Source organism: Callospermophilus lateralis, chromosome 18 (assembly GCF_048772815.1).
Source record: "Callospermophilus lateralis isolate mCalLat2 chromosome 18, mCalLat2.hap1, whole genome shotgun sequence".
NCBI lineage: Eukaryota > Metazoa > Chordata > Mammalia > Rodentia > Sciuridae > Callospermophilus > Callospermophilus lateralis.
Window position 1 is genome coordinate 48,732,061 of NC_135322.1, and position 15,676 is coordinate 48,747,736.

Below are 15,676 nucleotides of genomic sequence, written 5' to 3' on the forward strand. Positions count from 1 at the left end.
TCCATTCACCCATGCAGGGATCAGAATTATTTAGAATCTCTCAGAGGCACCTAATCTCTGGGAGTTCCCTGGACAGGCAGGCACTCATTTCACATCTTTCCAGTGGATAAGTGACTGTAGAAGGGACCTTGGTCATGTGTTGATGGGGTATCTACAAAAATGCCTTCAATTTAGGGCCAGAATAAGAAGGGAGAGGCCCTCAGATGTTCTCAGATGATGGTGTATAGAAAATTAGGGACAATTGAAGGGCACCCAGTCAGCTAGGAAGGTCACAGTCACACCTCCCTGCCACTGTGCAAGTAGTTCCCTTCACTCCAGCAAGGTCACCTGTGTTTCTCCATCTCTGGAAATCTTCATTCTGCACCCCCCAGTGAAGCCCTCCAGATTCCTCCAGTTACATCCAGCTCTCTGCTCCCTCCTCTCCTCCCCAACACCCTCATGGGCCTGGGTCAGCAAGGACAGAGAATTAGTGACTCTAGGTTGTGAGGAGAAGGGTCCTGGATCTCAGAGGGGCTGCAGAGTGTAGGAAGGCGGCCAAGGGAAGAAGAGGGGTAGGGCCCTGCCCACTGCGGCTCCATGACCTCTGAGAGTTCAGAGTGACTCTCCTGCAGCACACACCTTGCAGGGCACCTCCCATTTCCCCGCCTCCTCACTGTCAGGTTCAAATTCCACCTGGCAGAATGCTGCTCTGCATTTCCAGGTGAAGCCCAGAGAATACAGAAGCAGCCCTGGGAGCCGACCATGTGCCTGCATCGACTTCCTGCCTGGCTCATCCTCGTGGCCTATGGGCTCCTGATGCTCCTCATCCAGGGCCAGGGTGAGGCTGCCATGGGGAGGGTGGTAGAGACCAGGTTGGATCTGCCAAAGTGCACAGAGACAGAGCCTGAGCCTGGAGGGAAGGCACCAGGGCGGGGGAGTTGGTAGAGGAGCCAGATGAGGGGGATGAGGGGCTGGAGGGTGAGCCAGAGAGGGTCAGAGCTGCCTGAGGACACCCCCATGGAGGAGTGAGCTAGTGTGAGGGGATTCTGATGGGTTTGTGACCATTTAGGTGAGAGACAAAGATGAGTAGTGTGTAAGACCTGGACCCAAATTAAGACCTAGATGGGCCTGTGGAAGATCCCAGGACTGGGTGGGCAGAAGACTGTGGGAATGGAATCCAGGGAATGGGCAAGTCAGAAGCCTCCTGGCAAAGGAACAAGGACAGGGACCTTTCCCTCCTGTGTGTGGCTGTGGCTGTAGCTACTACTCCCCCTTGGATAATAACAACAGCAATATAAGAGCTTGATGGTTACATTTGGCTCTGAGTGTTTTGACCCCTTGGACACAGAAGTGCTGGCATCTTCCAAAGGGGCCACAGTCAAGGTTACTGGCCCTGGGGGTTACAGAAACCCCGGGAACCACTTCTCAAAGCTGATCTGAATGACTGGTGAATTCTCTTCACTGGTCAACCTGAACTGGCATGGCTTGGATTGTTCTAGGATAAAAGCGATGTGCTCTGTACCTGCTAGAAGTCTCTAGGCCCTTATCAGAAGGTATTGGCAGGAGAGCACCATGCCCAGGGAGTGTCAGCAGCCCTGGATCCCTCCCACCCCAAAGGCTCCTAGTGTGGGCGTTGGACATAGACCCAGCTTTCCCAGTCTAATCTCACAGAGGAATCCAGGCTCGCCTGTCCCCCTTGGACCACCGCTGACAGGCTTCCTCCCTTACCTGGCGTCTTAGAGAACAGGAAGATTTTTCTAGCTTCACTGACAGATTCTATTTTCAACAGTCTTTTTTTCTTTAACTCATGTCCAAAAATTAAAAAAAGAAAAACTGAGTCATGAGAGAGTATAGAATTGAGTCCCACAGTCTTCTGCCCACCCAGTTCTGGCTCTTCCACAGGCCCATCTAGGTCTTGAATAGAGTCCAGGTCTTACACACTCCTCATCTTTGTCTGTCACCTAAATGGTCACAAACCCATCATTTCTGGTGTGACCTTTTCCACATGGACATGAGGACACTTCCCACCACTCCATATATACATGAGTAGATTCCTCCTGCTGTTTCATTCAGGGCTTGTCCTCAAGGAAGCAGCTACATAATGTCACCAGACTGTGAGCAGGAGTATTTCGCAGGCTTTGTCCTTTGTAGTAACTAATATCAGGCATTAGTGGCAGTGGCCACATGAGTTACATGGACCAGGATCCCATCTGGCAAGGCCTTGTGTGGAGACAGCATGTTGGTAGGGACAGGAGTGTGCATTTGGACTTGGAGGGATGCTGGCCAATTTCCTTCTCTGGTTCTGTAAGTGTATGCTGCCCTGGCCTGACCTGTTCCAGGTAGCATCAAACATCAGATCCTAGCTCATCTCGTGGGAGAGAGGAGGAGGTTTGAAGTTCTTAACATTTTCTTATGGAAACCAGCTCACATCTGCCAAACTCTAGAGTGAGAACTGGAGCCTGGGGGAGGGAAGGCTCCAGTGATGTGGGAGCTGTGGCGATGTCAACAATAGCAGGAGGCCTGTGGACCTGACTGCGTAACTCTCTGCACCCTGAAGCATAGAGAGAGGACTGGGGCATCCTGAGGGCTGCACAGCACCCAAATGAGGACCTATTCTGGGACACAGAGAGGAGATAAACCCCATATGCCCACTATCAACTTTTAACAAATATCATGACTTGGAGAAGCCACATATATCTAGCTTGACTTTTCATTGCCTCCTTACCCTCATCCCCAACCCCAGGAGGGACAAGAAGTTTATGGCCTGAACTCATAGCTCTCCTCCCACTGTTCATATCTCCTTACATGAATGATGCTTCTTTATGTCATTTCTTGTCCCATCAAGTATGAGATCCTTAAGGATAGAAATCTTTAGTTCCATTCCCACAGTCCTCCTAGTGCGTGACATGACCTGGCACAGTTAGTGCAATGGACACTCTTGACCCATCAGCCCCAAAGACATTCTGCTGGAAGTTGCTAGGGCTAAAGGATGGTGGCAAGTCACAGGGGCCTGGTGAGCCTGGAGAGATAGGCTGTGACCTTGTTGAGTGATAGTTGTGGTGGGGATAGGAATTAAGGATGGGCAGAAAGATTCTGAAGTGAATGTTGACAGATCAGGTTCCCTCCATAAGGCGGAGCTGAGGAGGGCTAACCAGGCCAAGGTGCTGCAGGCCAGCAGCTGAGTGGGCAGACCTGAGCCTGAAGTGCCCCTCTCTGCCCACAGGCCAGGACTCAGTCAGCCCTATTCGAACCACCCACACTGGACAGGTGCGGGGCAGCCTTGTCCATGTGAAGGAAACCGATGTGGGGGTCCACACCTTCCTGGGAATTCCCTTTGCCAAGCCACCTGTAGGACCACTGCGCTTTGCAGCCCCTGAGCCCCCTGAACCTTGGAGTGGTGTGAGGGATGGGACCTCCCACCCGGCCATGTAAGTTCTCCTAGGGTCTGGGGAACCTCAGGACTGGGGTGAGGGTGGGTACTCCGAGTCCTGGGCCAGGCTACTGTGGCTTCTTTATCTACACTGTACTGCAAGGCCTGAGGCTGTAGACCAGTGGTAATGTGGTTTTAGCAACCTAATGCACCAGCTTTGAAACCCAGACCCTAAATAAACAAATGTATAGAAATATATCCCTCTGCATTGGGGCAATTCCCACATTCATTTTTCTAATGCAGGAGTAAACCTGCCAGGCCCCTGCCTCAGGGCTTGGAACCCAATAGGCATTAGCTCCAGATGCTGAACACAAGAGCAGAAACACATGTCCCTGGATTTGGCTTACTCCAGGGGTTCTCTCCCACCAGGGGAGATGTGTCTCAGAGAGGGTTGACTTGGCTCTCTGAACCTATAAAGACCTTGACTCCAGCAGTCGATGCTGCAGATCCCTGAGGAGGGCAATGTGGTGGATCCTTGGAGACCCCACCCACAGGGCCAAGGGAAAGGGCCATGTGCTTACAGCTGGAGACTCAGTGGAGGGGTGAGGTTTTCTGAGAGTCTCAAGTTGGGTTGTGGGATGCCCCATTACCCTTCTGTGAGAAGTAACCTCCATCCACTCAGGCACCACCTGTGTGGGGACACCTATGCTGTTCCAGGCCTGAATGGGGACAGGGATAAGTGGTGAATGTCAACACATGCAGCCTGTGTTTCCCTGGGGGTCTGGGATCATCCCTGCTTCCCCGACCCTGTGGCCTGGAACTCAGTCGGGAATGACTTGAAAGAAGGATCATGTAAGGCCAGGCATCAGTTAAGGCAGGGAGTGAGGTTGTCTGGGATCCAGTCAGGACCTGAGGTCTGAATTGATCACTGCTCAGCCCCTGGAGTAACTGTATTTCATTGTCATCAGGTGTTTGCAAAATGCAGATGCATTGAATCTAGAGGCTCTGAACCTAGGGAGTATAAACTTGCCTCCCATCCCCATGTCAGAGGACTGCCTGTACCTCAGCATCTACGTGCCTGCACATGCCCGTGAGGGCTCTAACCTGCCTGTGAGTGTTAAGTCATGGTCAGTTGAAGCGTGGGAGAACATTTTTGGGAGAACATTAGAAGTGGGCTTGGGACATGGTTCAAGGTAGAGACCTAGCACAATGCTATGAAGGCCTGGGATTGACCCCAAGTACTACATAACAATACCAAAGACACTGGAAGACACAGGTTCAGCTGGCCACCACTGTGGAGTGAATTACCATGAAAAGTTTCTCACTATCAGCTCCTAGAAGGCCTCTTATGCAGGCAGGAAGCTGACTTAGGCATGGAGTCAAAGAGCCTGGATGCTCTCAAAGGCCAAATGTACTGACCCACTGATCATCTCACCAGCTTGCATCCAGGAGATTCATTCAGGTGACCAAATCTGCAATTTTGCAGTCACTACATTCCATGACAATCTATTAATTTGGGGGCCAGAGATTAGATGACACTTTAAATTAATGTTCAAGTGGGGTAATAACAGAATCATCACTTTTCTTTTCCTTTCAGAGTAGTTCTGAGAGAAATAGATCCGGGTTCTAATTGGTGATTCGATCCCAAAGTATGGGAGGCCTGATCTTCCAAATTGAAATTATTCTGTGATGAGTGCCATAGGTCATGAAGTCCTACTAGAGTTCTGTGTGGGTAGCTACACAACCAAAGTGGTGTTCAGACTAGGGGATCAGCCACAATGGGATTGGGCAGGGTGTCCACCACATGGTATATCTCCTGATTTCCCAGGTGATGGTCTGGATCCATGGTGGTGGCTTGGTGATGGGCTCAGGTTCCATGCTTGATTGTTCTATTCTGTCAGCCATTGAAAATGTACTGGTGGTCACTATTCAGTACCGCCTGGGAGTTCTGGGCTTCTTCAGGTGAGCCTGGGACAGGGATGGTCCATGGGCACTAAGTAGACAGAGGACCATCCATTGATCATCATCCTTGCATTTCTCAGCACTGGAGACCAGCATGCCACTGGCAACTGGGGCTACCTGGACCAAGTGGCCGCCCTACGCTGGGTCCAGCAGAATATCGCCCACTTTGGAGGCAACCCTGATCGGGTCACCATTTTTGGCGTGTCTGCAGGTGGCACTAGTGTGTCCTCGCTTGTGGTGTCACCAATGTCCCAAGGACTCTTCCATGGTGCCATCATACAGAGTGGGGTGGCCCTGCTGCCTGACCTTATCACCAGCTCATCTAAAGATGTCTCCACAGTGAGTATCCTTTACTGCCCAAGGCCAAATCTGCTGACTCACCCTTCAACTTCAGAGCCTCTGCCACTCTGTCTGTTCCATGAAAACAAAGACCATTCAGGTGTCTCCAGAACTGGCCACCACCCCAGTGTTTCTGAGAATCTCAAAGGTCAGAATCCACACATCTCTGCCTCAAGTGGTTGATTTTGGTCTAGGGTCTGCAAAGGTACACCTTGGAGCCTCCTCCTCAGAAGACCCATGTAAGCAGGTGTGATGGCTCCTTTGGCTGACACCTGAGCTTCAGGAAAGGTGGAAGGATTTCATACTTGCTGCAATACACACATGGCTCCCTTTGAGAATTATGGGTAACCTGCAACAGCTGAGACCTTAGGCTGCAACCCCCCTCCCTGTCTGGAGGGATGATTCAGCCTCTTTTTGGTGCCTTTACAGATGGTGGCCAACCTGTCTGCCTGTGGGCAAGTAGAGTCAGAGGCCCTGGTGAGCTGCCTGCGGGGCAAGAGTGAACAGGAAATGCTGGCTGTTACCAAGGTAGGGCTGAATGGACTTTAGTGAGGAGACAGGGGTTATGGTGTAAGGAAAATACAGTGATTTCTACTGTGGAACAATGATGTCATTTCCAAGGCTTGGTCTTCTTGTATCCTCATAGTTCTGGATGGGAATTGAGATAAAAATATGCTAAACCAGGTGTAGAATCTCTGAATGTTGGTGTGAGAATCATGGGATGAGTAGGTTGCGTTAGAGTAACTCAGGTGTCATTAGAAAAGAGACTTTGCTTCCCATAATCATGGACTTTGAATGCCCCCTTAGCCCTTCAAGATGATTCCTGCTGTGGTGGATGGGGCCTTCCTACCCAGGCACCCCCAGGAGCTTCTGGCCTCTGCTGATTTTCAACCTGTTCCGAGCATCATGGGTTTCACCAGTGATGAGTATGGCTGGCTCCTTCCCATGGTGAGTCCCTCCCACATGATAGTGTCAGGTGGGAGCAGGTTTAGACTTCGTACCTCCTGGTCATCTCACCCCCAACTCTACACTATCTTTTCACCACACAGTACTTGGGCCCCCCTGAAATGCAGAACGACATAGACAGAGAGACCATGCGAGCTGTTCTGCAGAGAATATCAACACAGAGGGTGAGACTCCTGAGGTCCTGGGCCAGGCAAGAGTGCAGCCAGACAGTCTTCCTTTTTAGTAATGCACAGGAACAAAAGTTGATCTATGTAAATTTGTGAGTGGGGCCACAATGACACCGTTGCCCTATTCCCTGAGACATCCCAAACACCAATCCCTGCCCTCTAGCTCCTGACTCCCTGCCCCAGAGATTGCCTAACCTGACTCTCCCTGGTCACCTGAACTAGATGAAGTTGCCTGCCAAATGTGCTGACCTATTGATGAAGGAGTACATGGGAGACAACGAGGACCCCCACACCCTCCGACTCCAGTTCCAGGAGATGATGGCGGACTTCATGTTTGTGATGCCTGCACTCCAAGTAGCACATTATCAGAGTGAGTGTATCTGAACCTGAATCCTGGCTTCCTAGGAGACAGCTGAGAGCTGTGGGTCCCAGGTGAGGTCTGGTGACAGGTCCTGACACATGTCTTTATCCAGACCCTGTTCCCAGGTACCTGAAGGCCCTCATCTCAGTAAATCCTTATGGCTAGAGTGAGACATAGACATTACACACACATTTTACAGAGGAGGGAAATAAGGTAGTGGCATTCAAGGACTTGCCTGTCACCATACAGCCAGGAAGTCCAAGATATGACTTAACAAAGAGCCTTCCAACTGCCTCTGAACCATTCTGGGCTTCCAAGCCACTGTGAAGATTCAAGCCAGCTTTGGACCTAGCAATCTTGACACCAAGAGTGACACATCCTGTCTACCCTCCAGGTTCCCATGCTCCTGTCTATTTCTATGAGTTCCAGCATCCACCCAGCTTCATTAAGGACCTGAGGCCTCCACACGTGAAGGCTGACCATGGTGATGAGTGCATCTTTGTCTTTGGATCCTACCTCAATGGCATCATAGGTGAGTTCTCCTTGTTCCACAGGAGCATTCTCATGGGTACAGGGTGGCAGTCACTCTCATGGTACAATGAGGAACTGGGGTAAGGGAGAGCATGGGATCCAGTGTCTACCATCTTACAACTCAACAGGTCATTCCAGGGTTAGACCTTTCCCACTCCAATCTATGCTCCTTTCTACCTGTTCTCACATCAAACATGATATCTAGCATAGGAGAAGAGGGGGTTGGGTAAAAGCCAAATCATTTCTTAAATGACTTCACAGTGTCCAAATAAGGAAAATTCTATGGCAAAGAGGAGCCCAGTGTTGATTCAGTTAAAGGCTGGGAGTAGTAAAGGCAGGTTGGGCAAGCAGAGGGCCTGGCCCCAGGACTGTTGTGATAGGGAAGGGACACAAGCCTGGGGCTGGGGTGGTGAGTGTGGCACAGGAGTGGACAGCTGGATGGGGTTGGCCAGGACCTAGACCCTTGCTTTTTCCTCCCACAGTTGAGCTCACTGAGGAGGAGGAGCTGCTGAAAAGGAGGATGATGAAGTATTGGGGCAACTTTGCTCGAAATGGGTGAGAAAATCTGCCTGGGGGCACGGGCCCTCCACTGTTCCCCTTGTCTGAAGTGACCCTATTAGCTATGGTGTGTTTTCCTCCATCACATCTTAGCCCTCTACCCAACGGGAAGACCCACACTAAAAGAGGGTGCTTTTTGGGTGCAGGTCACTGTCTCTTCTCACAGTGGTCCAGAGGGTAAGCCATAGTGCTGGGCTACCGTGGGAGCCAGCCTCTCACAGGAAAGGGCAACACAGGCCAGGTTGCTCTGCCCTGTGTGGAATGACACTAGTGAGAGGTCATTACTTTCCTACATCAGGACACCTCTCCCCATTCTCAACACCTCTGTGTGCCTGGCTGGCTACCCTGTCCATAATTTGGGTTTAAGGTCAGGTCTGAGTTCAACAGAGCTCAGACTGACCCTTGCCCTGCCTTGCTGGGAGGGCATGTGCACAGGAACCCCAACGGAGAGGGCCTACCCCACTGGCCAGTGTTCGACCAGGACCAGCAGTACCTGAAGCTGGACATCCAGCCTGCTGTGGGCCAGGCCCTGAAGGCACACAGGCTGCAGTTCTGGACCAAGACCCTGCCTCAGAAGATCCAGGAGATAATGGGGGCTGAGGACAAGCACACAGAATTCTAGTTTCCTTGTCAGCAAGGGAGGGGTGTGCTAGGTGTGATGGGGTCTTCCTGTGGTGCCCACACATGCCCATCCAAGAAACAGGGTTGACCCACTCGTTCACATAGCTATTCGTCCATCCACTCCGCCATGGGTCCTCTCCTGTTAGACACACTCATTAATTCCCAGTGCATGCCCACCTTCCTCCTCATCCCACTGTGCCTGAGTCCCTCCCTCCCTTCCACTCCTCTCCTTCCCTACAACCCCATCTATCCCTTTCTCCCAGTAGCCATACCCTCCCATGCTCACAGTGACGTTTTTGGAAGTGGTGCTGGTACTTTTCTGAACCTCTTGCCCGCCTCTCAGCACTTACCACATATTTCTCATACCAGTGGGACCTCTGTAGAAACCTGGACACCACAAACCCCAGGGTTTTACTCCATCAGGCTCCTATAACAACAACAGCAACAGCAACAGCAACAACAACAACTCTAATAATAACCTAGCTTGGCACGATGGCACATGCCCACAACCAAAGCCACTCAGGAGGCTGAGGGAAAAGAATTACATATGTAGCACAGGCTGGCCACTTAGGGAGACACGAACTCAAAGTAAAACAACAAGTCCTGGGAGAGTAGCTCAGTGGTAAAGTACTTGTCAAGCATGCACAAGGTCCTGGGTTTGATCACAGTGCTAACAACAAAATATCAACAAATAAACACATAAACTGAGTAGCTCATAAACAATGCAAATGAGTTGTCTTCTGTGTTGGATGTGACAAGTCCAGAATCAAGGTGTTAGCCAATTTGTTGTGTGGGGAGGTCTTGCTTTGGTTTCTAGATGGCAACTTCCCACTATGTCCTTACTTGGAAGAAGGGGTGAACAAGTTCTCTTGGGACTATTTGACAGTTCCTAAACCCTGTCCCCTCCCAATGATTCATCATTTCAGACTGGCTTTTTTTCTTTCTTTTTCAATCAAAGCCCAAGAAGTAGACTGATTTTATTAGTTATGCATTGTGTGTGTGTGTGTTGTCGTTGTTGGGGATTGAGCTTAGTGCATTAGAACTTAATGCACTAGAGCTTAGTGCAGGCTAGGGAAGCACTCTACTACCTGAGCTCTATCCCCAGCCCATGCAGACTGGCTTTCAATGTATAATTTGCAGCACAAAAACTTTCAGGCCAAACACTTAGAGTTCCCACATCTAACACACCCAGGCTACAAACAAAACCAGAATTCCATATCCCTGAGTCCACCTGGAGATTAAATGTCATTCATCATTAGCATTTCAATCTATGGACATACTCATCTATTTATGTCCCAAGGAGGTGACTGGCCCCATCCTTATGAGAAGCAGGACTGGGCTTTTCCATTGGCTTCTGGATCCTGGACCAGCTGGGTGCATCCTGGAGAGCCAGGTGGGGTCCTCAGGGTCCTGTCTCCTGAAGTTGCCTCTTAGTCTCTGTGGCTCTGCAGACACTGTGAGCCCCACACTGACACAATCACAACACAGCTATGAAGATGTTTCTCTGTGTGGTGTGTCCTGGAAGAGGCCTTGACATGTCAGGAGGTCCAGACACATAGCAAAAGAGATTCTTGTCCCTGGCTCCCTGAGGATCTCTCCATGTACAATCTTTCAGAATTCCCTCTGCAGCCTCCTGCTCACTATGGCATGCACATGACTGACTTTCCATTTCACCTCATTGATGCCCCTAAACTTTTCTGGACCCTCCACTAGAAACCCTCTCATCTTTTATCTCAGTAATCAAAAGTGCCAAATGAAGCTCAACATGCCCTTTTGTTCCTCCAAAGCATTTTCTCTCTGTCATGGAAAGGCTGTGTCCCTTACTCCAGGGACCCTGGGACTCCCCCTTTACCCTCCGTCTCACCAACTTGCCCCCATGCGGGACCACTTTTCCCAGCAGAGAAACTCTCCTCTTTCACCCAGTGCTTTTATTTATTTATTTATTTATTTATTTATTTATTTATTTATTTATTTATTTATTCACCCAATGCATTTAAGCCCCACCACAGGGCACCAAGGCCTTTAGGGCTGAAGATGAAGATTGCCGTGTTGCCCATCCTGGACACCAGGTGGCAGACGAGGACAGCAGTAAGCCTGGGCTGACTGGATCTCTGCAGAGGTGAAAAGACAGGGACTGGTGCATAATCCTTCCACTCTGTGCAGAAAACATTCCTTGTGCTCCTGCTGCAAACATGCCCCTGTATGGTTTTCAGTTCTGAGCATGCACAGGATGCTCCCAGAGTGGGTCCTCAGACTATTTTTCAGACTTTCAATAGTTTTAGTAGCTGTTTTTTTTTTCTTTTCTTTTAAAAATATTTTTTAGTTGTAGATGGACACAATACCTTTATTTATTTATCTTTATGTGGTGCTGAGGATTGAACCTAGTGGCTCACCCGTGCTAGGTGAGTGTTCTATAAGAGAGCCACAACTCCAGCCCATTCAGTAGCTTTTTTAAGAGCTTTTTTTTGGGTGGCAGGGGTACTGGGGATTGAACTCAGGTGTACTTGACCAGTGAGTCAAACCCTAGCCCTCTTTTCTATTTTACTAGAGAAAGATCTCACTGAGTTGCTTCGTGCCTCGTTAAATTGCTGAGGCTGGCTTTGAACTTGCAAATTCTTCTCTTTTTCGGGAGTGGCCTTGCATGAATACTTCTGCCACACTTTAAGCCATTCCCAGTTGATGCACACCTGAGTGACTTCCATTTGTCCTCCTCCCTCTTATTTTTTTTTTCCCCTTTTTAGTGGAGACTTAACCCATGAGTTCTCTAAAACTGATCTACATATCCATCCCTGTTTATTTTAGTTTGAGTTGGGTCTCACTAACTTGTCCAGGCTGGCCTCCAACTTCCAATCCTCCTCCTTTGACCTCCTGAGTACCTGAACTGCAAAAAGGGTACCATCATGCCTGGCTTAGGCTATTTTACATAAAACTTGGGTGTATATTTTCAGAAATCACTTAGTGGACATGTGCTCTTCTTCTTCTTCTTCTTCTTCTTCTTCTTCTTTTTTTTTTTTTTTGATAAAACTCTGAGATAAGAATCCTCTCTGTCCGGCTGGGAATGTGGCTCAAGCGGTAGCTTGCTTGCCTGGCTTGCGTGCGGCCCGGGTTCGATCCTCAGCACCACATACAAACAAAAGATATTGTGTCCGCCGAAAACTAAAATAAATAAATAAATAAAAGATTCCTCTGTGTCAAATCACTGAGATTGAGTGAAACTTGTTTTTTCTTTCTTTTTTTTTTTGGTGGACAGGGTACTGGGAAATTAACCCAGGGTTGCTTCACTACTGACTACAGCTCCAATCCATTTTGTATTTATTTATCTTTTAATTTGAGACTGGGTGTCCCTAAAATACTGAGGAACTTGCTTAGTTTCTAAAGCTCACCTTTAACTCAGAATCCTAGTGTGTCTGCCCCCTAAGTTGCTGAGATTATAGGCATGTGCCACTGCTCCCAGCTCTGGGCTGAACTTTTAAGGACAATGTCTAGTTAACTCCCAAAATGACTATATTATTTTTTATCCCATTAAACAATACGAGGGTGACAGATGCTCCATATTCTCACCAAAACTTGCTTTTAGGGGGTCTTAAACCTGATGAGATGGAAAGGGCGGTAGCAGTGATTTGTCATTGCAGATATTTTCCTGAATTTTTAGCTTCTGCTTCAATCTTCTTCTCTGTGTTTTTTTCTCTCTCTCTCTTTCGCTCTCTCGCTCTCTCTCTCCTCTTCTCTTCTCTCAGGCTTTCTCTAGATCATTACATATATGTCAGTTTTACACCCCACCCCACCCCCCACATGCCGGAATGCTCTGAAGACTCTTCTTCATTCCACAGTTTTACTGTTAGTTTGGGGACCTTCACCAAGAGGTAGACAGCAACTTCCAGGTTAGGAAGGAGCACTGTTTTTCAGTTGACATTAAGGAGCTTATAACATGGCTATGAACCAGGAGGAGCTAGAATATCTTAACCTCCACAGCCCCAGCTGTGAACTAGGTCCGGAGAATACAGAGAGAGCATCTGCCTGGACAGGAGCTGGGACAGTGGCTTGGACCACAGTGCATTGGACGGAAAGCTTTGGATCAACAACAGACCTTGCTCTTTAGGTAGAAGTCAAGGAGAAGCCAAGGACACAGCCACCTGGGAATATTGTCACTCCTTGAAATGCACCAATAAAGACACTTGCTATCCTGGTGTGTAGGAATGAACCCAGGCTAGAATGAAGAAGCCAAGGCCTGTTAGGAGAAGGTACTGAAGGTCATCTGAGGTGGAGCCCACACCCCTTCCTCCAGGAAGTCAGGCAGAGCAGGCACTCCTGTCTCCTGCTGTATTCCCTATGTCCTTGCAGGATTCTAGAAGATTTGACAACTCCTGGTTATGGGCCTGTCTCCCCAGCGGCCCCAGATGCCCAAGAGAGCCCTTCCAGGTCCACATTCCACTCTCTCTTTCTTTCTTTCTTTCTTTCTTTCTTTCTTTCTTTCTTTCTTTTCTTTTCTTTTCTTGTGGTGCTGAGGATTGAACCCAGGGTCTTGTGCATGCAAGGCAAGCACTCTACCCACAGAGCTACATCCCCAGCCCAAGGGGGTGGGTTCTTAAGAAGTGTCACAGTTCCAGTCACCAGTGTATTTCAACAGAGCAACCAGGACCAAATAGGGACAGGTTTACACAGACCCTCAGACCAGGACTACAAGGACCTTGGAGGGAACTTAGGAAACTATGAATGCTGAGGGGAAGAAGGATTTCCCAGTAACAAGGGCACAGTCACACTGCCCAGTTTGCTCAGGCAGTCCCCTTCATCCCCCAAGGTCATCATTTCTCACCTGTGGGGATCTTCATTTTGTGTCCCCTCAGAGAAGCCCTCCTGGCACCTCTAATTACAGCCCACTGCTCCCTCCTCTCCACCCCAACACCCTCATGGGCCAGTGTGTGAGACAATACCAGAAAGTTTGGAAGTGACATGATTGGGTTATGAAAGCCTTAACCCAATCATTGAATTAATCCCCTGATGAGGGTTCACTGGATGGTAACTGTAGCCTTGGAGTGTGGAGCTGGAGGAGGTGGGTCACTGGGGCGGGCCTGAGGGTATGTATTTAGTCTTTGTTGAGTGGAGCTCGCTCTCTTTCTGCCTCCTGGTATGATGTCTTGAGCAGCTCTCCTCCACTACACCCTTCCACCATGATATTCAGCCTCTCCTCGAGACCTAAGGAATGGACCCGCTGTCTTTGGACTGAGCCCTCTGAAACCATGAGCCCCAAATGAACTTTTTCATTTCCTTGTTTTTCTTGTCAGGTCTTTGGGTCACAGCAGCAAAAAAAGTAGAATAAAAGAGCCAGTGGCTGCTGGGACAGTAAATTAGTGACTCCAGGGGTGAGGAATGGGTTCCTGGGATCTCAGAGGAGCTAAGAGGCAGGGAGTCCTGTCCTGCTCAGTACCCACTGGCTCTGTAACCTGTGCGGGTACAGAGTGGCTCTCCCACAGTGCCCAGCTTGCAGGACACCACTCATTACTCTGCCTCCTCTGTGCAAAATCCACCTGGGCCCAGGTCCTTCTCTGTGCTGACCTCTGAAGCACAGCCAACCGCAACAGCACAGAAACAGCCCTGGGAGCCGACCATGTGGCTGCACAGACTTTATGGGCAGCTGGGCATCATGGCCTGTGGGGTCCTGCTGCTCCTCCTCCAAGGCCTGGGTGAGGCTTCAGTTTGGGTTTGGGGGGGCAGTGTCTGGAGTCCCATCAGCCAAAGGGTGCAGAGGAAGAGACTGAGGCTGCAGGAGGATAGGTGACAGGGAGGGGGAGGATGGTGGAAATGATAGTGGACAGACGGGAATGTGCAGCCACACAGGGGTCCAGGGGTCCACCTAATGCCCAGGGTGACTCCCCTGAAGTGCAGACAGGGTCAATCAGCCTGATGTCACCACCACCAAGGAGAAGGCAGGGTATGAGGGGAGACTGAGGAACCCAGAAGAGCAGGGCCCCCTTCCCTGTCTCTGGACGGGGCATTCAGGACACTGAGTGCTGCTGTGCTGGAGCTCCAGCTGCCAATGGGAAAAACAGCCACTTAGGAACACCTTCCTGCTGCCATTTGTCTCTAGGTCATGCCTTTGGCCAGAGGGGTGACCTGACCCTCTCAAAGGGGTTCCGTGCAAGGTTACCTGTCTTTGGGGGGAAATACAGAAGGCCCCAGGCACTGTGTCCTAAAGGGGATGTGGGATGTCACTGGGCTCCTGTCACTTTATGCACCTGAACTAAAAAAGGGTATGGCTTGGCCATTAGGGCAAAGGTGAAGGGACTCCGAGCCTACAGGCAGCATCCAGGCCCTCATCAGAAGTTAGGCAAGGTTGGCAGGATGCCTGGGCTGTCCTTGGCCCTTGATCCTTTCCCTTATAGGCTTCTACTGTGGGCCCCCTTATCTCCTGCTACTCCTCCCCACTCTGCCCAGGAGGAGTCCACACTCACCTCTCCCCCATGGCACACCCACAGAGGGTCTTTCCCACCTCTCTGCTGTTGACCAGGCTCCTCTCAAAAGTCACTAGGAATTTCCAGACAAGGAGAGCTGCCCAACATCACTGATGGCTGCCATTATAAATATTGTCTTGGCTTCACCCATCAGAAATAATCATTAATAAGTCACAAGCACAGATTTGGGTTCCATCTTCTTCTGTCCCCACCAGTCCTGGCTCCTTCACAGGAACCATCAAGGACTCAGGGTCTTACACACAATGCCCAGGACTTTACGTGTGTGTGAATGTGTGTGTGTGTTTGTGTGTGTGTGTTTGTGTGTGTGTGTGTGTGTGTGTGTGTGTGTGTGTGAGAGAGAGAGAGAGAGAGA

The 15,676-nt window shown here is 49.9% G+C and overlaps 1 protein-coding gene across 1 annotated transcript; it reads left to right on the forward strand.

Annotated features, from left to right (window-relative positions):
- Window positions 1-741: 741 nt before the first annotated feature.
- LOC143383229 (cocaine esterase-like) lies at window positions 742-8,855 on the forward strand. Its single transcript, XM_076837567.1, has 12 exons — window positions 742-817; window positions 3,203-3,407; window positions 4,318-4,459; window positions 5,178-5,311; window positions 5,392-5,650; window positions 6,080-6,178; window positions 6,458-6,598; window positions 6,700-6,780; window positions 7,006-7,153; window positions 7,539-7,676; window positions 8,158-8,230; window positions 8,669-8,855. The coding sequence occupies exons 1-12, from the start codon at window positions 742-744 to the stop codon at window positions 8,853-8,855; spliced, it is 1,683 nt and encodes a 560-aa protein (XP_076693682.1).
- The last annotated feature ends 6,821 nt before the right edge of the window (window positions 8,856-15,676 follow it).

Coding starts and splice junctions, on each gene's coding strand:
- LOC143383229 (XM_076837567.1), top strand. CDS start 742: ATGTGCCTGCATCGACTTCCTGCCTGGCTCATCCTCGTGGCCTATGGG. Junction 4,460..5,177: donor GTGAGGGCTCTAACCTGCCT/GTGAGTGTTAAG, acceptor CTGATTTCCCAG/GTGATGGTCTGGATCCATGG. Junction 5,651..6,079: donor CATCTAAAGATGTCTCCACA/GTGAGTATCCTT, acceptor GTGCCTTTACAG/ATGGTGGCCAACCTGTCTGC.